This window comes from Podarcis vaucheri (assembly GCF_965113315.1).
Source record: "Podarcis vaucheri genome assembly, chromosome: 10".
Classification (NCBI taxonomy): domain Eukaryota; kingdom Metazoa; phylum Chordata; class Lepidosauria; order Squamata; family Lacertidae; genus Podarcis; species Podarcis vaucheri.
In genome coordinates this window covers 19428923-19452476 of record NC_138748.1, presented here as the reverse complement: position 1 = coordinate 19452476, position 23554 = coordinate 19428923, and the positions used below count along the sequence as shown (strand labels likewise).

The following is a 23554-nucleotide window of genomic DNA, read 5'->3' as shown; positions in this document are numbered from 1 at the left end:
TCCAATTGTAGAGATAATCCCCACATATGAATATGTTCTAAAAAATTTAAAGGTCTTTCTTGTATGTATTGAATATAGCACATGGATCAACAGTTGGTTCCCTAGCTAGTTCCTCTCACCAATCTTAAGATGTCCAACCAGTCTGTGATACTTAAGCTGTCTTGCCGTTTGTGTGACAAAACTTTCATCAGGCAAGAGTGCCAACTACTCGTTTTCCATATAAAATATCTGTTACCATCAGATGATATCTATGTAGTAAGAGAGAAATAGGACAATGAATTACATTTATTTAACAGCATCAAGCTTGGGAAATGGTAAGAAAATTGGAGGTAGATGCCACTACTACCCGATGGAATAAAGTATCAGGAACTCCGCATAGACCAGTTTTTATTCAATTAAAAACTTCAGTGCATTTTATGTACCATTTAAAAATACAAATAACAAGTCTGTTGGCACTTCTGTCAGTACAGTGGTACCTCGGGTTACATACGCTTCAGGTTAAATACGCTTCAGGTTACAGACTCTGCTAACCCAGAAATAGTGCTTCAGGTTAAGAACTTTGCTTCAGGATGAGAACAGAAATCGTGCTCTGGTGGCGGCAGCAGCAGGAGGCCCCATTAGCTAAAGTGGTGCTTCAGGTTAAGAACAGTTTAAGGTTAAGTACGGACCTCTGGAACGAATTAAGTACTTAACCCGAGGTACCACTGTTTAGCATTTAAATACTGCAGTAAAGCCACTACAGTCATACCTTGGGTTACAGACGCTTCAGGTTGCGTTTTTTCGGGCTATGGACGCGCCTGCAGACACGGCGCTGTGGGTTGCGAATGCTGCGGGTTGCGAACGTGCCTCCTGCACGGATCACGTTTGCAACCCGAGCATCCACTATATTGTTGAATGTCTTATGGCAGTCCTAAGCTGTGCAAAATCACTAGTGACAAAAGTAGTAAATGTACAGACTGCAGGAAAAGGTACACAGGAAATGTTTCAGACCAGCATTTTAACTGCTACCCAACGACAGACAAATCCTGCACAACATTTCAAGTAGCAAATTACACTAAACGTGTCAAGAAATACTTTGGACAAGGGGACATGGACAGTTCTGTAAAACATCTCTAGGCTAGTGTGTGTTTTTGCTAATAAGAATAATAATACAGCTTTCATAACAAATGAAAGAAGGAACCATATGGCTGTACAGCTATACAACATTTTTCCAGACAAGTGCAAAATGCCTGAAATATTTATAATATACTTCAAACTACAAAAATTACATTTTGTTTATTTAATATTATAAAGCATCTTCATTCTACAAGCCCATCAGAATTTACTCAAATCATATAGTTTTTCTTTAAAACATCGAGATACTCCTTTCTGGCCTTGGACACTTCATCTTGTTTTGATGATTCATCAATTGATCCTATAGGGGAGACTCTAACAGGTCCGGTATCAAGTTCAACTGTAGCTGAAAAACAAGAAAGGCTTATGGTTTCCTACTAATTTCAAAAACGGCATTAATCTATCATTAAGGTGGCTAAAAAATAATAATTCAGTGGATGACTGTTTCTCAGAACAAATGCTGAAACTATTGGAAAACAGTGCTTATTTTGCTAGTGAACAATGAAATGCAGGTATGATATGATCTTGCTCCACTTAGATTGCTACTATATGTTAGCTTCAAAGAAAATGTCATATTGGAGCCTTAAGTGTAAATTGCAGTGTGATCAGACAACCATAGATCAGACAATTCAATGATGTAATTTTTCTGGAGGATTTAAAATCTAATAGTTTTCTGCACTGTAAATAGACAAGTCTGTTTTTGCGTGTTCATTTGTATTTAGTACAAAAGAAGTATATGCATGTTAATTTTACAAGCATCACAAACATTTTTTTCAAACACCCCAAAATAGTTGAAATGAAATATTGTATGCGGAAAAAAGTAAGATTAAAAGTGCACTGGCTCTGATTTAAATGTTACACTGAAACCAATTCAAGACTTTACCTTGAAATTATTTTTACTGGAATACTTGGAAATATTTCAAAGCATGTAATGTTGGGTGTTTGTTTTTTTTTTAAAGTAACTGAAAATAGTTATTAGTTTTAGTATGCCTGAAATCTGTGAGGCTTAGTCCCATGCAAGTAGTGTTAGGACTGAAACAAATGGAAAGTTTTCTGGACCACTTCACTAAAAGCTAAAGTAAAGGGACCCCTGACCATTAGGTCCAGTCGTGACAGACTCTGGGGATGCGGTGCTCATCTTGCTTTGTTGGCTGACGGAGCTGGCGTACAGCTTCCGGGTCCATGTGGCCAGCATGACTAAGCCACTTCTGGTGAACCAGAGCAGCGCACGGAAACCTATTTCCATGGTACCTATTTATCTACTTGCACTCTGACGCGCTTTCAAACTGCTAGGTTGGCAGGAGCTGGGACCGAGGAATGGGAGCTCACCCTGTCACAGGGATTCGAACTGCTGACCTTCTGATCAGCAAGTCCTAGGCTCTGTGGTTTAACCCACAGCGCCACCCGCATCCCTCCACTTCACTAAAGCTATCACAAAATTTGGTCAGTAGTGTGACAGTGTGTTGCTATAAGACTGAACCTGAACTTGTATTACTAGATACTGAAGGCTCATCCACATAGCAGTGGATCTGAACCTGCTTTGTCTTCTACCCCCTCTCTTTTTTTGCAGTGTCCACATGACATTCTCTTATTCCAAGTAGCAACATGTATGTTCCCCCAGATCTTCCCAATCTGCAGATAATCCAATAAAGGAAGAAAAAAAAAAAAGATCATGTTATCCAAGTGCAGTTGCAATGAAGCTCATTGTATGGGAGGGATTCTTTTCATGTGCGCTGACATTTTGCTGGGTGCTTATCACCAAACCCGACTTCCATTCTGCTTCCATCAGCGCAAAGGAAAGGATGCAGCCTGCCCTTTCCCACTGGCTGTCAGTACCAGAATGTTTGCAGCATGTTTATTTTCAAAACACCTCTTTTGTACAGAAATGCTCTTGTGCAAAACAGCTATAACAGTAACATTTGCCCTTGCAGCTACAGGGGACGGGAAACGGAAAGGGGATAAAAGGAAGTGGCAGCTTTTCACAGGAGTGACTTCAAATCCTTGTCTGGCTTGAAGCAACACAAAGGTTTAAAAAATTACTGACTGCTCTTTTGTGCAAATCTGGTATGTTTGGGGGGGGGGATGTCATTTTAAAAAAATGTATAGATGCACAGCTAAACAAATGTTTGCACTTGTGTCCACAACAGACCTCAAAAACATATGGTGGGTTGGGAAGTACATTCCATGAGCTATAGTTTCCAATCCAAGGAGACAGCCTTAACCTTCCAGAACTACTATTATGCCATAGCGATCTTTGTTTTGCAGTGTACATGAATAGCAGCCAGAAACCTCGTAACAAGCTGATCTAGGAACTTAATTCTGATACTAGGATATCCCTTTCAGGTTTGCTCTCAGATCTGATCCATGCTAAACAGGGTATCCATTAGGGATGCTTATTAGCACCAACATCGTTTAACATTTACGTCAACTCATGATTTGAGTAACAATGATAATTATGTACCCCTTATACAGTGGTACCTCGGGTTACATACATTTCAGCTTACAGACTCCACTAATCCAGAAATAGTACCCCGGGTTAAGAACTTTGCTTCAGGATGAGAACAGAAATCGTGTGGCGGCGGCGCGGCAGCAGCGGGAGGCCCCATTAGCTAAAGTGGTGCTTCAGGTTAAGAACAGTTTCAGGTTAAGAACGGACCTCCGGAACAAATTAAGTACGTAACCAGTGGTACCACTGTACTGGGAACCAAGAAAATTACAGTACTTATGTATGCTAATGACCCAATTTTATTGTCTCAGGCACAACAAGAGTTAAGAAATCTTTTAATCAATTGGCAGTGCAAGAAAAGCTAAAAATTATGAAAATAAAAGTTTTGGGTTTTGCCAATAGGTCTAAAAAACACAAGTGGCAAATTGATGGGCACCCCAATGAGTGGGCGAAATCTTTAAATATATAGGTTTATGCTTTTCTTCAACTGGAAGTTGGAATAAACACTTATCATATATAAACACTGGTTATTAATACAGTGAACTCTTTATCAAGGTTCTAATGGTGTAAGGGAACTAGAGATATTCCCCCAGCCCTCAAAATTTATGAAGCCAAAGTCACTTCACAAATCTGTTATGACACACAAATATGGGGATCTCTTCAAAAAACTGAACCTGGAAATACCCCAAAATAAATATCCTTGTGTTGCTTTTGAGCTCCCCAAGGCAACTGAGACTTATGTTCTCCATTTGGAAGCTGGTCTTCGTTCAGTGAAGGCCACAGTGCATATCCATGCCCTTAGGCATTGACTAAGATTTAAAAAGGGATAGGGCCCATTTTAGTACTTTATGCTTTCAGGCAGACATTGAATCTTAACAATAGAGCAATTCCATTTTGGAATCAGGAAATACTACAAGTTATTGATATGCAAGGCCTCTGTTTGGACACTCTTGGTTCGTTAAACTTTGAGATTGCATCATGCCACATGAAATCTCGTATTTTAAAACATATTTGTGCTGATCACACTTCTGCCTGTCTGTCCAAATGTACCCCTTGGTATGCCAAATAAGTTATGGTACGTGTTCCTAGATTTTGCTCATTTTCCATTTATAGGGACATCAGAAAATACAATGCAGCCAAGACTTAGAGCTAGTGCTTCATGCACCTGCCATTCATTACATTGGCATGCCCGACATCTTGCGTATATTTTTAAAAAACAGCAGCATGGCTGTCCAGCAGTGGAAGAAGACCTCAAAGTAGCTAAATCTGAGCCCCTGGTATATGTTTGGAATATTGCCATTGCCGAGAAATTTTACACACCAGTTAAGGGTGATAAGAAGATTAGACTCTCTGGAATCTTTCTGTGTGGTACTGAAGTTTTATTAAATTTGCTAACTGAGCAGATTTTTGACATCCTCCAACACCTATGTATCTTCAAATATGGACCTTGGTATAAGATGCACAAAGTGGGGATAACATTCGGTCCTTCATAAAAAATTGATTGATTGTATAAACCGGTAAGTCAATCTGCAGAAAGCAATAAGAAGAGACATGACTACATTGACCGTTAAAAGTAGCATAAAGTGCTAAGATTGATAAAATCTACTGCTAGATCTATTCTACTTTGCACGTGTGTGGCTTGTGACTTTGTATTTGAATAAAATGTTGAATTTTTAAAAAAGCTCAATGGTGCCATGAGAGTAAAAAAAAGGGGGGGAGGGAATCACTCCTCCTGGCACAGTTCTGCAGAGAGCTTTAGTAAAACAGTGAGGCATTTCATTGCTTTGCAAACACCTCCAACTTGAAGGGCCTGCCCCTTGCTCCCCACCCCCATCTCAGAGCCTAAGCACAGGGGAAACCATGGCTTTAAGTCTAAAGCAAAAAAGGAAACTGTAGTGCTCAGATAATCTACTTTAGTTGAGTTTGTGCTCCTCTTCTGAATTTAAGTAACAAAACAATGAGGTCTTAAAGGGAACAGAAGAACAGGGAAGCGATGAAAGAACAATATCTGCAGCTGGATAATCAGTAACAAGGGAGTGAACAAAATGACGATGATCTAGATTAACCCTGTAGTCCGGAAGCAGCCAGGATTGATAAATGGCTGCACAACGTGGCAGACCAAGTTCAGATCCTACCTCACCACTGGATGTAGGCAGGGACTTGGGCATGACCTTGAGTTGGATTCACACCAAGTAAGACATCTGTTAGTTCCACAGATTTCAGAAGGGATCAGGTAGTTATGACTACCTTCTGTGGATTTCAAGGGACTAAATTCTTATTGGGGGGACATTCATCCTTGTAGCTGCGGGTGACATCCAATAATGTCTACGTGCTAGCACAGTGGAAATCTGTTTGTCCAATGGGGCTTTCCTTTCCACCCACATGCACCCACAAAATCTGCACGAAGAGTCCTCCTATGCTCCTGAGAAGATGCTGGGAGCATTGGGTGCTGCTGGGGGAGCAGAGGAAGTGGAAGTCTTATTACTGGCACAATGTTGGAACTCCCAGTAATTCTACTTTTGTCCCCATCTTGCTCCTTGCTGAGTTCTATGAGGACAACACTGAGACTCAGGGGGAAAAACCTGGTGGACAGTTCTATCCTTGGACTGGTTGTAAGTAAGAAGGGAGGCAGGTGGGGGCTAGCTGAGGGCCAACGGAGGTTAGAGGGGCAGTGCCCTGCTCCCCCAGTCTCCACTCTTGGAACTTACTGGTTAGCGACAAATTTATTTCATTTCACAAATCCCTTTTGAAGCAGTTTTCCAAGAAAAAATGAGATTCTTTAATGTTAAAACGCTCTTACTGAATTAAAAACAAAACCAACCATATAATTATTTAGCCCTAGACCAGGGGTCTGCAACCTTTAAGACAAAAAGAGCCACTTGGACCCGTTTCCGAAGGGAAAAAAAACTGGGAGCCGCAAAACTCGTCATAAAAATAACTTTTTGTCACTTTTTTATTATTTCTTTGTTTGAGCCCTCAGAATTACTCCTCCTCATAGAAATAAACGTTAAATTAACAAGTTACCTTTTGTGTGTGTGTGTGTGTGTTCTTCACTCCCCTTCAAAACAGTGACCAGCGTACATGCCCCCTTTCAATGCAGTGACCAGCATACATGCCCCTTACAATGTAGCGGGCGGGTGGGAAGGTGACGTCGGGACGGTGCGTGACTAACGCACGCACCGCCCCCATGCGACGTCACAGCCAGTACAGCGCCCGCCACAGTGGGGAGTGTCAGGGTGCACAATGCGCCTCCTCCCCTTGCTAGTATCCGCCCCGGAGCCGCGGCAAAGGTGTAAAAGAGCCACATGCGGCTCCGGAGCCGCGGGTTGCAGACCCCTGCCCTAGACTGTATACTTCTTAATTATTTGTATAGTCCTTTACACCGTTATGGTGTTCATCCATACAATAAGCCCATGGCATACCTTAATATGGTTGTTAGTCTCTTATGGAAAGGAAAACAAGGCTATTATTATTACATTAAATGAACACTTTGTATTGAGCATTTGCTTAAAAATATAGATCTGCGAAAATCCTTCATTTTAAAAAATGGTGCAAGCCAACGTGAATGGATACTTTGATTTTAGCTAGGTTTTCAATCACATTGTTTAAACTGTACATATAGAGTCACAGAATTGTAGTTGAAAGAGACCATGAGGGTCATCTAGTCCAACCCCCTACAATGCAAGAAACTTTTGCCTAACATGCAGATCGAACCCACAACTCTGAGGTTCAGAGTCTCATACTCCACCAACTAAGCTATCTATGACTATGTATAAAACCATGTGTGGCTTTATTACTGAAGACAAACAAACTCATCAATGGAGAACTGGCAATACATGTCATGAAAAAAATAATGAAAGCCCAGCCTTCTTGCACTTTATGCCACTAAAGCATTGCTGCTCGTTAGAGGATCAGTACACCAATTCAGCTACTGAGAATCTTTGGTAAAAGAAAATTATAATGCACATTCTGAAACAGTCGTGATAAAGCCCAAAGGCAGCTATCATGTACAATTTATACCAATTAAAATGTTCATGAAAAGAATCGTTCAGTAAGGTTTTATTATTTATTTATCTAATTTTGAAACTGCAAAAATAAAACAGTGTTTTGGCATATCACCTCTGAATACTATTACTGGTATCAGTTTGTAATGAATATTTCACAGCAGGATGAGTTTTTAAATTGCTAGCACGCTGTTTTGTTAACATACCTTGTTCTAGTTCCTTGGCGATAGTTTTTTCTAGTTCTGTCCGCATCTGAAATTACATTATGTGATATTTTAGTAGCTATAAAATTATAGATGCAAATGTACACTATTCATTATGAAATGTCAACATCAGAGCAACTTTCATGTTGGGTCAAATATTCCATCTCTTATTTTGATACCAATTTTCAGCTCCCTGTTTTCAGGTAAAGGTAAAGGTACCCCTGCCCGAACGGGCCAGTCTTGACAGACTCTGGGGTTTGTGCGCCCATCTCACTCAAGAGGCCGGGGGCCAGCGCTGTCCGGAGACACTTCCGGGTACGTGGCCAGCGTGACAAAGCTGCATCTGGCGAGCCAGCGCAGCACACGGAACGCCGTTTACCTTCCCGCTGGTAAGCGGTACCTATTTATCTACTTGCACCCGGGGGTGCTTTCGAACTGCTAGGTTGGCAGGCGCTGGGACCGAGCAGCGGGAGCGCACCCCGCCGCGGGGATTCGAACCGCCGACCTTTCGATCGGCAAGCCCTAGGCGCTGAGGCTTTTACCCACAGCGCCACCCGCGTCCCGTTGTTTTCAGGTAGCCTCAATCAAATTATAGACAATTAACTTTTTATTTTATAAACTTGGACTATTTGATAAAATGAGCAACTGAGAGGTAATGTAACATCAGAAGTCAAAGATAGTTTGAAAGTGTGGATCATAAATATAAGATACTACCACAGTATATGCCAAGAAAAAAAGAGGAAGAAATGAGTTTTTTTGTTTTCTAAAAAAGATTTTAAAAAATCTTTTCAGAGGAATTCTACATACAGTACATGTTCTAAGAAGCAGGTAATTTCAGTCACTTTCAACATCCTTGGGTGAAAGTGGCAAAGGTAATTAAATTATTCTTTTTCTGATTAGTTACTTAAGCAAACTGAGTAAATTAAGAGCAATCACCCACAATCCCATGTCAAGGTTTTTAATGTAGGAAGACAGTACTCATTGTAGTTCACGTGTTCTTTGAATTGTTCAGAGACTCACAGCGCAATCCTATGCATGTTTACTCAGAAGTAAGCCCTGCTATGTTTGATGGGTTTTACTTCCAGAATATTCGCATACGATTAAATGTCTAAACTGGAGATCAGATCTACATGCTGTGTAGATGCCTACCATCTTCCCTACTTACTAGTACCCATTATATTAAATGGAATCTCCATTTTCAGGTGAATGCAAGGAAGTGTTGGTAAAACAAGGGTATTTCTAACTGAGAAGCCAAATCAGGAACTAATTGAGGCATATATGACTAAGGCTACAGTTTTCATTAATTATTTCTATTTTTCTTTTTCTTTGTTCCAAAAGGTAATGGAATAAGTATAATGTATTGAAATTATGCTATACATATTTTTGAAAAAAAATATAAATATTAAAAACCACCTGAGAAGTTTAAATATGTAGTGTAGCAGCAAAAGCTTAGCTTCTTTTTAGCTAGTCTACTGCATAATTTTACATAATTTTAAACTAAAATGTCACTGAATTTTGTGCAGTACAAGGAATCACATGGCATTGAGCAATGCGGAGTACACACCTTGTTAAGTGTCTGGCTGTAGAGAAGAAAAGGAAGAAATAGACTTTTGATCAAGGAGCTGAAGAAGTAAAGAACAAGCCATAAGTGTATAGGTCTTGAAGGCAGAAAGGAAAATGACCAATTTGTAAGTGTGAGAAAAAGGGAAACTTTTACAATGAAAAAATTCTAATCTACTCTGGGGATGCAATCATATAGACTTACGGGGTAAGTCCCACTGAACTCAGTGTGCTTTACTTCTGAGTAAACATGCATAGCATCTGGCTGCAAACCTGGAAACAGGGTTGGAGCCAGAGGAAATTAGGCATGTTTTAGTCTATTGAAAATCAATGACATGATACTCATGCCTTGCACTAAAGTGTGACTTCCTCTGGGTCCTGCCCAGAATTAGTAATTAGAAAGGCTGTGATCACAAATTCCCAGAGGAACAGCTATTCTGGCAAGAATTTGTTCTGCATGCATTCTAGCTTTAACTGAATGGTCACTATTAGTACTTTTTGCATTGCATTTCTCCCTGGGCTCCCTGCTTAGAAGTCTTCTCCACCACCCATATGTATATATACCTGCAGCAACTGAGGATTATATTTAATGCACCTGATGAAATTGACTCTAGTCCACAAAACCTTACACCATAACAAAAATTGTTAGCATTTAATAATAGCTGGTGCCCATTTGCGCTGCTGGAATGGAAGACAGGTAACAGCAGGAAAGAGCAAGGGTATACCATAGTCAATTCTAGTTCTCTCTAAGACATGGCATTACAGTAAATATCTTTTTCGAATGCATATATTTTCAATTTTTAATTTTTAAATTAAATTTTTCAATTTTTTGCAGGGTTTTAGGCAGAGGTTCTCTCCATTTTATGCATTTTTTCATAATTTCAATTTTATAATAAATATCCTTGTGATGGAGGGATTAGAAACAAGCAAATGATTTTTGGGAGGAAGGAGAAAGAAGGCAAGGCTTAAAAGAAGGACAAAAGACATTACACTGAAAACAAGACTATGAAGGTGCTACTTAAGGTAGGCATTGCCATATTTTTCTTTTTTTCTTCCCCCCCATGCCTTACAGCTTATCTTAGGGCTGGGGAACCTGTGACCCTTCAGATGTTATACTCCAAGTGTGTCAGCCCCGGCCCACGTGGACAATGGGCAGGAATGATGGGAATTGCGGTCTGGCAACAACTGAAGGGCCACAGTTTCTTTATCCCTGCTTTACTCTGATCAGTTTCAACTGGAGTCTGTTAAGACAGGAGCTTCCAAACTTTTCCCATTTGAAATTTGCTAAAGATCTTGGAAGACCACTTAAATATTTTTCTGCCTGTTGGAGCAAATTATACTGCGGTGTGCTAGAAGGTATATGAGTTTTAATTGTGTTTTAATTGTATTTTTACAGATATGCCACGGACTCCAGTTTGGGAACCCCTGATCTAGTATTAAATGCCAATGGCATCAGTGTAGATGATATTACCTCTAAGAGATGCTTTCTGTTGAACAAGAAGCATCATATTGCACCTACTTCTTGCCTTGGTAATGAACTAGGTGAGAGCCAACAAACTGAAGCTCAATCCAGGTAAGACAGAAGTACTGTTAATAGGTGGTTCCTTAGACCAGATGGCTGGGAGGTTTCCTGCTCTTGATGGGGTTACACTCCCTCTGATGGGGAGGATATGTAGCTTGGGGGTTCACCTGGATCCTTTGCCGTCACTTGAGGCTGAGGTGGCCTCAGTGGCACAGAGTGCCTTTCATCAGCTTCAGCTGCTGGCCCAGCTGAGCTATCTGAACAGAAATAGCCTAACTTCTGTTGTCTATGCTCTGGTAACCTCTAGGTTAGATTACCGCAATGCATTATATATGGGGCAAAACTCAATGGCCAGATTGCTCAGCAGAAAAAGACAGTTTGAGCATAACACCAATCCTGGCCTGACTGCACCAGTTGTCCATCAGCTTCTGGGCCCAACAGAAAGTGCTGGATTTGACCTATAAAGCCTTAAGTAGCTGAGGACTGCAAAACCTCAAGGACCACCTTGAACTGATCTCCACTCTACAGTCAGCATTTTATTTCTTGTCTTGCTAGTATCAGGAAAAGAACTAAAGAATGCCAATGTCTTTGTTTTAAATAGTGTTTGTTAAACAGAAATAACTGTTCATGTGAACATGATCTAAAGCTACAGCCTTACAGAAATGATAGCTTAAGAATGACATTCACGTTACTCACCTTTGCTAGATAACCTTCCACTCTCATTTTTGAGGATGCCGTACTTCCCGCTGGGTTCATGAATGCACCTCCAAAGCCAGGAGATCTGCTTAATGCTAAGTTGCTGCCAAGACTCCCCACTTGAACTGTTTCCAAGACAGGACTTGAAGAATAGCTGCCACTCATAAAGCTGTTAGCAAGTAAAGACTTGCTTTTGTGGCGCTCATGTAAGAGCTTGGTGCTGGCTTCTGTTAATTTCTCATTAGCTCTGTGAAAATTTCAAAGGCAAGTGAGAAGTTAAGCAACAGTTTGTCTTAAAAGAGTGGAAACATTTAACATTTGTAGCAGTGGGATTCTAGATAAAGTGTTGTTTCCAGCCCATAACAGGAATGCTCCTGTTCAGGGCTAAAGCTAGCCTGGAAAAGGGCCCTTGTACTGCTATTCCAGATTCATGGGGCTATTCAGTAGGGACACTCAGGAAAAAGTGGCACCCCTTTCTTCTCCATCCTGAAACTGTTCTCCACTGTGCTCTATAAGACTAAGGGCTGGGCACAAGCCTGGCTGTCAGCCCCAAACATGATTGTGGGGAGGGGTGGTTTCTGAAGAAAAGGAAAGAGATGCCCCTTTTCTCCTCATTTAAAACCTCTCTATATAGCAAAGGGAGGATTTTTCCTCCCATCACCTGCTAATGATAGGCCATCATGAACAACTGCATCCTTTTATGGGAGTGGGAAGGTTAATAAACATGCTCAGTTTTTAGGGTCACCCATTATTTTCTTTTTAAATCTACAAATACGTACTTGTTTTGCAAAATTGGGCAAATTCTCAAGTAAGCAGAAATCATTACCTTCTCTGGTTCTGTTTTCCTGCCCAGCTAATAAGCATGGGTCAATCAAGTGTGGTATTACAATGAATAAGCTGTGGCCCTTCCGGAAATAGCGGCTGGACTTGAACAGTTAGAAATATATTCTATAGTTCATCTCAGACCTGAGTACAGTGGTACCTCTTGTTAAGTACTTAATTTGTTCCGGAGGTCCGTTCTTAACCTGAAACTGTTCTTAACCTGAAGCACCACTTTAGCTAGTGGGGTCTCCTGCTGCTGGTGCGCTGCTGGAGCACAATTTCTGTTCTCATCCTGAAGCAAAGTTCTTAACCCGAGATGCTAGTTCTGGGTTAGCGGAGTCTGTAACCTGAAGCATATGTAACCCGAGGTACCACTGTACTACTGTGTAGGTTAGCTGGATGTACTTACTTATATTTTTCTCTCTGCTGTATATGGGAGAGGATTTTGGGAGAGAGGTTGGTTCTGTCCCTTCATTTTAGTTCTTGAAAGGGAAATTCTATTAGGCTAAGAGAAAGCATTTTCTTTCCCATCCTAATGTATCCTTCTCCCTAAAGTTTCCCTGGCACAAGCCACAAGGAAGAGAATTGTCAGAAGACTTCTGAATTACCGATCCAATTTACTTCCCAAAGACTTTCTCATTTTTCGTTCTTCTGAGTACAGTGCTTTATATCTTTCCAATTCTGAATGCACTGATTCTCTTTGTAAGTTGTTGTCTTGCGGTCTGTTTCTCAGTATAGCCAGCTCACATTCTAGATCTTTTATTCTGTTCTCCAGCTGATTTCTCAAGGAAGCATAATTAGTAGCTCTCATCTGCTCCATTGTTTCTTGTGAAGCAGCCTGCGTCTGGGACACAAAGTGTCATAGTATTAATTTAGAAGATTTATATTGAGATAGCTGTCTTCATAACACCCATATTTTAAAGAAACCCAAAAGACAGACAAGAAGGATTAACCAGAGTGCTTATTGGCTGCCACATCACCTAGGTTCAGATATTTGATAAAAAGATTTAGCAAGTTATGTTGTCTATGAAATTACAACAAATGGTTGATACATTTACCTGCAAAAACAAATTGACTTGTTCCAGTTTTTGACTTATATCTTGCCTAGCTCTTTCTTCAATCTCTCTCTTGTACTGCTCAATTTGACTGAGGTCCATCATATTGTCCTGTATATGGCGTTTGAGATTAGTTATTTCTTCTTCTAGCTGCTGTTTGCTTCTCTCCAGTAATTTCATGGAAGACAACTGATCACGTAGTTCACAATTTGTAGATTCCACCTGAACACGTCTCGCTGATTCAACCTCCAACTGTTGAGAAAGTTCAGCAAGAACTCAAACAGGGAACTAAGACTTCTTCAAAATAAAATAAATCAAGAAAAGTTTACATAAGTTCACAAGAATAGTGCTGACATTTAACTCTGTAGCAATAAATGATATATTGAGGATTCGGTTACAGACCTAGGGAGATGTAGGTTGAGGAAACTGACTATGTACTTTTAACAAGGAATGCATTATTGTTGAACAAATGGACTAAAACATTTGAAAATACTATTTAATACAATCACTTATGAAAAATGATTACTTTAGAAAATGTTTTAATTGTATTAAAGCAAGAGGGAAATATACCTTGGTTCTTAGGTTGCTAACTTCCATCTCAGCATCAGAGAATCTGTTCTTCATTTCTCCATGTATAGTAGTAAGAGATGAACTCTCTAGACTCTCATATTCTTTTATCTTCTTTTTAGCTGTTTTTAGAAACTTTTTAACTCTAAAGAGTAATATTATAGAAATCACATTAAACACTGATGAGAAAACCTGGATTATAGTTTTACTCAAATTGCTTAAAAAATTCAAGAGATCTTTCTCTCTCTCTGATTACTCCAGCAGAAACATAGTCTTCATTGCTGAATATACAAGAGAACTGAAAGTAGAATGGTTTGTTCCTTCCAAAGCATGTAGGCTCAATTTCAGTTCCAAAATTAGGCAAATTCAAATGGACTTACCGTAGTTATTTCACAATATAGGTAACTGGACTACTTAGCAAATGTGCACATCCATTTGATGGACTGCACTGGTGAAGCAGGCAAGTCAGCCTTTGGTAATGACAACAGCACTGCCACAGAAGACATTATTACTCCCTTTCCAGGTCCCTGTCTTCTGTAGTGCTGCCACTTTTACTTTCACTCACCCAGCCGCAGGATCTTTGGTCACTGCTTACCCTGAGATACAATAACTATTTCATCCCTTGACACCACAGGGTCTTCATGTTGCACACATTGTGGGTCCATGCACAGTAAAGCAGTGGTGGGGGAGCAGACAGAAAACAAACACAAGGGGACATGTATTGGGATCAGTTTAGGCTACAACTGATTACAGATGAAACAGGTTTAGTGCAGGCACTGGCATGGATCTAATCAGCCTGTCTGCTGTTGGATGGGCAAATGGTGAAAACTGCTTCTGGTGAATCCAGAAGCTGGCAGGGCCAGCAACCAAGTCAGTCATCTGGACAGGAAGTGCTGTCCTGCAAGGTCCCACCCCCAACCTGCTGTGACTAAGGATTCAGCGCAATGTCTCTTCTGCCCTCAAAGTTGTGACAACTGCAATGAGATATGCAAAACCCGCAGATTTAGACAATTTGCCTGCAGGACAAATTCCTCCCTGGCCCTAAAAAATCAATGACTGGCAACTATTCAGAGCAAGATCTGAAACTAGGGTAACCCCGGGCAACCCTGAAATCACCGAAAATTAAGGAGGGTGGGAGGGGAAGTCCAGTAAAGACTGCAGGGGCAATTTTACCACTTACATTCTTGCCTGCATTGCAAATGGTTGGACTAGATGACCCTCAGGATCCCTCCCAACTCTACAATTCTACGATCTTTTATTCCCCCAAAGCAGACCGGAATTGGTAAAGTTTTCACCCAGGTATTGTCTGAGGCCCCACTCCCCAGAAGCACTGACTGGCTCTTGGGGTCTTGTGAGTTTCCACTGGCCTCAGGTAGGCACAGCCACAAAAGGCAGAAAACTGTCACTTCCATTGCTCTGAGGCCATCAATTGTGGCAAGCTCACCTCGCTCCCACTGCCACACAACTGCTGCTCCCAATTAAACAGTGGAAAGATAATTCTTTACAGTACAAGAGGGCGCAGGGCACTAAATGCAAAGTAAAATACTCAACAGAAGCAGGGCACTGCCTTTTAAATGAATGATTACTTTCAACAGGGTAATGTTAAAAGTATTTCTAACAGGATTTCTATAAAACCAAAGCATCCATTTATTATTAGCAGAACAAAAGAAACTTCCTTACCCGCTGCATTCTTTTTGGAGTTCTATGTTTCTTTTCATTTCTTCTTCTAGCCGTGCTTCCACCGATCGCTTCAACTCCACTAACTTCTTCACTTTTTTCTTTTCATGCTCCAACTTCAAGAGAGTAAGCACAACATCTTTACACTAACACTGTTCGTTAACATTTAAGAAACACATCAAGCTGGGCATGCAAGTGCCCTTCTGATCACAGAAAGAATGTTTTGCCTCCTGTGCTCAAGTGCTATCTGAGAAACAGAAAACAAAATGCAAAGATATTCCTCTGATTGGGAAAATTCCCGTTTCTCCACAATCTCCAGAAGTTTGATGGCTAAGCAGACCATGTTCCTCTTTCTCAGAGAAAGACCCCCAGAGATAGGGAGAAGGTGCGGAGAGGCCACAAATAGAGTTCCGGGTAAAAGCTACTTCTGAGACGTGTTCTGATGTTACATTCCGCCATCTGTCCCACTACCTGGTTTAGGCAGCTTCCTACTGGTAGGGAGGGAAGCATCAGAACTGGTTCCTAAAAGTCTTTGACAGGATGGACTAACCAAACTTTGATACTGTTGCTGTCTCTTGGCTTCACTTCAGCTTTCAGACCAAGTGGGATGAGAGGACCAAAAATTCCATCCACTTGCCTTATGCGGTGGAACTGAAAGGATGGGGGGGGGGACTTGTACCACTGGAAAGACTTCTGAAAGGAATATCCTTCTTTCAGGCTGATGAAAGCACCTTCTTCTTATCTTTAGATTCAACCAGCAAGTCCTGGAGAGCTGTGCCACCAAAGATCTTGCTACAGAACCTACCATAGCTAAATCTAAGTGAGAAGTGTTATCAACATCCTGCTAAAAAAGCAATGGCCTGGAAAACCTTCTGTATAGCTTTGCAGACTCTGGTGGGCTCTTGGGTGTATGCCAGGCCCACCCACAGATGGGCAGCAAACCTACACATTGAGAACTAGTGGAGGGATAGACCTGAAATACAGGCTTTTCAGGTCTATCCAGGCCTCACTGCTCAATCGCCAGCCAGAAAAGGTTAAAAAACTGTTCTCTGATGCTGGTTATATATGTTTGTTTATTCATTGAGAGCCTTTACTTTGAGACCACTCCCCAAAGGAGGTGCCCATTTGAGGTTGGCTACAAAAAACAATATTTAGGTTTGTATTTTTTTGTGAACTTACTTGCAATGATTCACAAAAAAATATAACGGGTGATTACAAGGATTCAAGCATATTTGTTAGGCACCAGGCAAAAACATTCCTTTTCCTCTAGGCTTTTGGCTAGTTAAACAATCTATGGCCTTTAAAACTTTTTTGGGAGTATTCTTATTTTTAATTACAGTGGTGCCTCGCAAGACGAAATTAATTCGTTCCGTGAGTTTTTTCATCTAGCGAATTTTTCGTCTTGTGAAGCACGGTGTCGGAAAAGTTTTGGAAAAGCTTCAAAAATCGCCAAAAACCTCAAAAAAAGGCTACCACACCGCGTTCTATGAGTTGCTCCTCGAAGTCAAGTCGCAACTGTATTAAGGGTGTTAAGAAAAAGGAAACAAACTTGCAAAAAACGCAAGACGTTTTCGTCTTGCGAAGCAAGCCCATAGGGAAATTTGTCTTGCGAAGCAGCTCAAAAACCGCAAAACCCTTTCGTCTAGCGAGTTTTTCGTCTTGCGAGGCATTCGTCTTGCGGGGCACCACTGTATAATTGGATGAAATTTAATAAATAACTAAATAAAATTACTTGGGAGGTACCTAATGTTTACTCTGAGTAACACAGAACAGCTTGACACAGGCTTAACTGCATTCACACTGGACTCACCTGAGCCATTAGCTCTGTCTTTTCCTGCTCAAGCTCAGAAAGGCGAGCTTCAAGTTTTGATTTTGATTTTACTTCTTCTTCCCACATACTCTGAGTATCTTGTGCTGTTGCTGAAAATATGGTTTGCGTTTGGACCTATGGAGCAATCAGAATGTGTTTTGATGGAGAACTATCACAGAAAAAGCCATCCAGGCATTTATATAAAAATATAGACTCCCTTAGGTTGTCACAGAGCCAACTACCAAGCCATAATTTGGCGATAGGGGCAGTAACCACAGGCTTGCTTGCTCACTTCTTAATTTCCACATATACTCCTCCTGCAATGCTTTGCTACCATTTGCTACAATGCTTGAATTAGGCAAACTGTGGTTACCACTAATTGTAGTTTCCCTCAAAAACAGGTATTGAAATCCACTTAAACAATTGTATCAGTCCTTTTTGCATCACAACTGAGAAGAATAATTTGCTACATACATTTTAAATATAAATTATTATTAAAATTATACATAAAAATTATATGTAATCATTATTATTTAATTATGATGATGATGGAGTAAGAAATAAAGTATTATTTTCAGCCTTATGAACCAAATTCTGTTTAATCTTCGGAATAAATATTTAAAGACTTGAGGTGATATTCAACAAAATCAAACTCAGAGGACACCCATTAAAATCAATTGACTTGATACATTGATTTCAGTGGGCCTGCTTTGTGCATGATTAAGGTTGGCTATCACCCTTTGCCTTCAATCTACCAGCTGATAGCTAGTTTTATTATTCACCAGTGATTTCTGTCACATTTAAACTTTCCCTGTTTGAATTCTATGTAGAAGACACTGACTGCAACTTACAAACATTTAGCCCATTGAGCTGTATGCACTTAGCAATATATATATATAATTTAAAAGGGGGTAGAAAGGGTGTTGGTGTCTGGGAAAAAAGACTTTGGTAATCCCACTTGCCTTTGAACCCAATGAATGTTGACTATATGCGATTTTGGCTTTACGCGCTATCCCCGGAACATAACCCCCATGGAAGTTGAGAGTCACCTGAATAATCACTTTCCTTCTCCACATCCCCAGTTGAACATCTTTGAGCCCATGAAAGCACAACTTGGGTCAGCTATCAGTTGACTCCATCTGTGCCTTTAAAGCTTTCCCTTCTCAAGTGGGGAGGTAGTCCAGAAGAGGAAACCTGCCCTACTTGAGGAAGGACAGATGTGCTCCTTTCCTTTATTCTTCTAAGTTATTTCATACCTGACACATCTTTCTTTCTGTTTAGGGTTACTTTTAGGGTTACTGTCTTTCTGCTTTCTTAAGATTTTGCTTTTTAAAGTTCTTTTAGAATCTCATGGTTCCCCAAGCCTGCTGATATATCTTCCTCTTGTCTGTAAGTGGTGCCATTTTGACTGTGCAAGGATCAACATTTATCCCTCACCTTGGGATAGTCACAAGGTACTCTGCATGCTAATTTTCATAATTTTAAAACAGAAACCCCCCCATATTTCACTTCTATCCTATGAGCATGTATACTCACAGACAAATCATCAGCACATTAGAAATCTTTACCGCACCTGTTGCTTTAGTTGCTCCTCTAAATTGACTTTTGCTCTTTGTAAACCATTTATCAATTCCTCAAGACGACTGTGAATCTATTTTTTCAAAAAAAGAAAGAAACCAAAAATTAAATTATTAAGCCAAACTGAAATAGTTCTCTCCAGATATCTTGAAGCTACTACATTCATTTCAATAACATTGAATTAACCTGATTAAAGTTTTTGAAGGTGACCTAAAATATTAACAGATATTTGAATGCTCTCATAACATTACTTTGCTCCTACATAATTTGTAACAGATTACTGTTTGTAGAATGCTCTCCCCAGGAAGGCCCGCCTACCACCACCAATATATATATCTTTAGGTGCCAGGCAAAAGCTTTCCTCTATTACCAGGCCTTTGGCCTTTAACTATGTGGGGCCTTTTAGGATTTTTATAATGTATTTCTTTTCTCCCTTGGTTTCAATGTATCTATGTGGAGTTTTTCCTTTCTGTCCTTTTAAAGTTGCTTTGGGTTGCCCTGGGCAAGATAACGTGACTAATAAATTTAATTTATAATAATAATAATAAACTGACAGTTGCTGGAATCATCTAGAAACAATCTTCCTACCCGCCACCCTCTCCTTTCCCAATCCTACTGATGACTTACAGAGACACTATTCTGCAGGTCCTTTTGAAGTATCTCAATTCGACCAGCTTGTTGAGCAGCTGTTGCTTCCAGTCTGGCATTTTCTATTTCAAGACTTAAAGGGAATAAATAAATAAAAACCAAAGTCTCAAGACAACACATAATAAATATATATATATTCTATATACATTTGAGTGTAAGTTTCCACAGCAAATACAATTCAGTAAACACTGCTATTTGATAACATTATCATTTGATACATAGCAGCTCTTCATTTCAACACATGCTTAAAATACAATGTCCACACAGTGGCAGTATATTTTACCTCTGTATATGGTCTTCTAATTGTTTTTTAGAATTAATTGTCCCTGTTAACTCTACCACCAGATCTTGTAATTTTTGTTCCTTGTCACTCAAAGTATTTTTAAATTCATGAATATGTCTTTCAGACTGAAGATGTTGCTCTTCTGACTCCTGCAACTGTAAAAACAAAGAAACCGCAACAGAACATGATTGGCTAAAGGGGCTTGGTAATATGATAATCATGTTTCCAGCTGACTATAGAACTAGAACAAAGTTGCTATGAAGTGAGAGAAAGAAGGTAATTTTGTCTCTGAAGCCACTAGCAGCAATTATTTATTAATTCTGCATGTGAGGTCTACCAAAGTCACTAAGTGGTGCCCCCAATCTCCAATTCTAACAGAAATGCCAAGAGGATGCCCTTGGAAGCTCTAGGAGAACCAAGAGGTTTGCAGCTCCTCTATGTCTCCCCTGGCTATACAGATCAGCTTTAAAATACCTACACCAGATGGAATGAAATGAAATCTAGTCTCTTCATATCTATGGCACAACCCTTTTGAATCTCTATTTCAAGCGAGATTGGTTATATAAAGGTACAAACATTGTTAAAATTAAATCCATCTCCATTCATACATGCCACTATTCTGCCTCAAAACGAGGATTTTAAAAAGCAAATAATGGGCTGAAGACATATTAGTCTACATTTAATAAACTATTTTAATCATACCTTGAATTTCATCCTGTCTATCTCCTTTTGAAGATGTTGCTTATCCTCTTCTAGGTCAATACGATAACGTGTAGAAACTTCCAGTGAAGCTTCTGACATGGACTGTTTTTTAAGAGAATCTGCAAGTTCTTGTTTAAGTTGCCTTATTGTACCCTAAGAAAAGAAAAAGTGATTTATATGATCCCTATAGCTTGTAGAGAAATTTTTGCAGAATACTATCTGCAGTGTTTCATAAAATCTCCAAAGTACCCCTAAGTGCTTCAGAGGATCCTGTTTCAGTTCAGGGCGATTCAGCAAGATCCTGCTTTGAAGCCAAGAAGCCCTGAATCTCTCTGAAATAGCCCCACTTTAGTTCTCAAGTCATGATTCATACAAAACTCTTGCACCTGGCAATAGATTTTCTTTCAGACTAAATACCAACTGAAATTTCGGACAGCGCATGCCGATTGCTTCTAGCTAGCACTCATTCCTATTTATTCCGAATGTAAAGATTTTAAAAGGGACTTCTCCAAGTGTTTTAAATACACAAACTGGTTGTAAATGCAGTTCCCCTTTGTAGTATATTCCACAGTATTATATGGTGTGCAATTTTAGCATCTGAGGATAAGGCTCATTCAGAAGACAATTGCAGAAAAATTCTCTATATCAAACCATAGTACTGCTAGGTGTAAATAGAGATTTGTTAATGCAATCACACTTTTGCTAGTGGCTAAGAGAATTGCATCACTTGTATTTTAATGTTTAGAGATGCACTGATTGAATATATCACACTTACCTCTCTATCTGCTTTTTCTGCTTCATATTTCAAGACTTCCTCCTTCAAATTATTGCATTTTGCAATTAATTCCTTATTTACCTCTTCCTTCATCTGCACTTGTTTTTCGGTATCAGCTCTGAGTTTATTGAAAATATCATTGAATCGATCTTGAACATCACTCACTACTTTTTCTTTGATAATACCCTTGTTTTGATAATCTTCAGATTGCTGCCGGAGTAGAAGATTTTCACTCTGGAGCTGCGCTAATCGTTCCTGCATAGATTCCTGTTTTACCACATATTTGTTCATTTGCTCCTTGTCAACTTGCCGTGTATTCTCAAGTTCCTTCACTAGAGAGTGTGCCTGATTTAAATCTCTTTGAACGCTTTCTAATTGCATGCTTTTTTCTCTAAGACTATGTGTTACCTGATGAAGTTCATGTTCGAGACTATTAGCTTTACTTTCAGCTTTTCTTAATTGCTCAGACATGCCATTGTTTGTTTCTCGTAGATGACATAGATCATGGTTCAGTTTCTCTTTCGAGCGAAGCCATTCATCGCACTCTCGTTGCAGTGTTCGTTCAAGATCATTTTTCAATATCTGGCATCGTTCAAGTTCCTGAGCAGCAGAAGTCGAGCGGGAACGAACTGAGTCAAGTTCTCCCTCCAATCTTTCTTTATTTTCTTTAAAATGTTCTAATTTGGATGTTAGGATTGCAACTTCTGTTTTTGATAAATTTATTTGTCCATTGTACTGAAAAATTGTTTGAGTCAAAGTTTCTTCATTTACTTTCAGCTCCTTTTTAAGTTCTTCTATTTTTTCTTTCAAAGCTTCATTTTCTTCCAAATATCTAGTTTCCTCTTCCTGGTGCTTGACCCTTATGTGTTCAAGCTCTAATCTTAACACCGTTAGTTCATCTTCGAGCACTCGATTTTTATTTAACAGTTCCTTTTCTTGGGCATGATTATCAGTCATCTGAATGATTTATAAACATAAGGTAAAGTTAATTAAAAAATCTTCCAAAATTATTTTATTTTCCTCATTATTATCATGGATCTATATACTTATTTATTTGATTTATATACCACCCTTCATTTGAGGATCACAGGGCAGATTATAGGATAAAACCACAAAAAATAAATAGCATAATAACAAACAAAACAATACCCCCACCAGCTTTAAATAGCTAAAGGCCTGGGAGAAGAGGAATACCTTTGCCTGGCACCTAAAGATATGTAATGATGGCACCAGGCAAGCCTCCCTGGGGAGGGCATTCCACAAACAGGAAGCCACAGGGCAGCTGACATCTTTGATATCTACCAGCTGGAACAGACAGGAAGCATAGTTGTTGCCATGCAAGATGTAAAAGGGGCTGCAATTACTTTGAGAGAACTGGTGATAACAGCCACCTTCAAGAACAGCATATGGCTCCCCTTACAGGTCCATGTTTTCTTTCCTATGCAGTGCTTGTTAAAGAAAGAGGAAGAAGAAAGACTAAAATAATTTGGTGGAGTGCAAATTCCAGAATCAGGCCATAATCTGATCTGCACATTAGTTCAGGAGAGACCTCTCTGGAATCTGAACCTCTTCAAATTGCTTCCCAATCCCCCAATTCCCATCGCCTATTGTACACCTGGAAATACCTTGCATACAGATATTAATCATGTTTAACTAAAGCTTATGCACAAACAATACAATCCACATGAAAGTGTGACAAATGAAGGACTTTAAACATACCAAGAAACCGTAACTAGAACACAGTGAGCCCTTTGACATATCGTTTTGGCCTGAATATAAGCCTACGTTTTCCCCAAATTCTGACTTTTAAAAGTTAAAATGCGCCTTATATTTGTCATCTTACGGTATACAGCCGGGAGCGTAGCAAAGCAGCGTCTATCCCACGCGTACTCCCCCATCCTCTCCCCCAAGGCCAGGGAGAGAGCAAAGAAGGGGAAAGGCCATTGGCAATGCAGCACGGCTCCCCCCATTGCCCAGTATGCATCCAGGAGCAGCAAGGAATGGAGCGGCTTATATTTGGGTATTTTCTCTCTCCCCTCCCTCCCAATTTTACAGGTGCGGCTTATATTCAGGCCAATACAGTATATCTAGGA

The 23554-nt window shown here is 39.9% G+C and overlaps 1 protein-coding gene across 10 annotated transcripts in view; it reads right to left on the bottom strand.

Annotated features, from left to right (window-relative positions):
• Positions 1–370: 370 nt before the first annotated feature.
• ANKRD26 (ankyrin repeat domain containing 26) overlaps positions 371–23554 on the bottom strand; it is a 61937-nt gene continuing 38753 nt past the window's right edge. For 7 of the 10 annotated variants that reach the window (XM_082239396.1, XM_082239395.1, XM_082239398.1 and 4 more), the window contains 13 exons: positions 21462–22418; positions 20687–20839; positions 19985–20139; positions 19681–19774; positions 19049–19126; positions 17476–17610; positions 15669–15781; positions 13992–14133; positions 13425–13673; positions 12975–13210; positions 11545–11791; positions 7770–7815; positions 371–1459 (listed from right to left, as the gene is read on the bottom strand). In XM_082239396.1, the coding sequence (XP_082095522.1) occupies positions 1326–1459; positions 7770–7815; positions 11545–11791; positions 12975–13210; positions 13425–13673; positions 13992–14133; positions 15669–15781; positions 17476–17610; positions 19049–19126; positions 19681–19774; positions 19985–20139; positions 20687–20839; positions 21462–22418 (2739 nt within the window). In that variant the 3' untranslated portion in view covers positions 371–1325. Of the gene's footprint in view, positions 1460–4917; positions 5087–7769; positions 7816–9330; positions 9389–11544; positions 11792–12974; positions 13211–13424; positions 13674–13991; positions 14134–15668; positions 15782–17475; positions 17611–19048; positions 19127–19680; positions 19775–19984; positions 20140–20686; positions 20840–21461; positions 22419–23554 lie in introns of those variants that run through there. The other 3 variants (XR_014223811.1, XR_014223812.1, XM_082239401.1) reach the window with 3 other exon arrangements.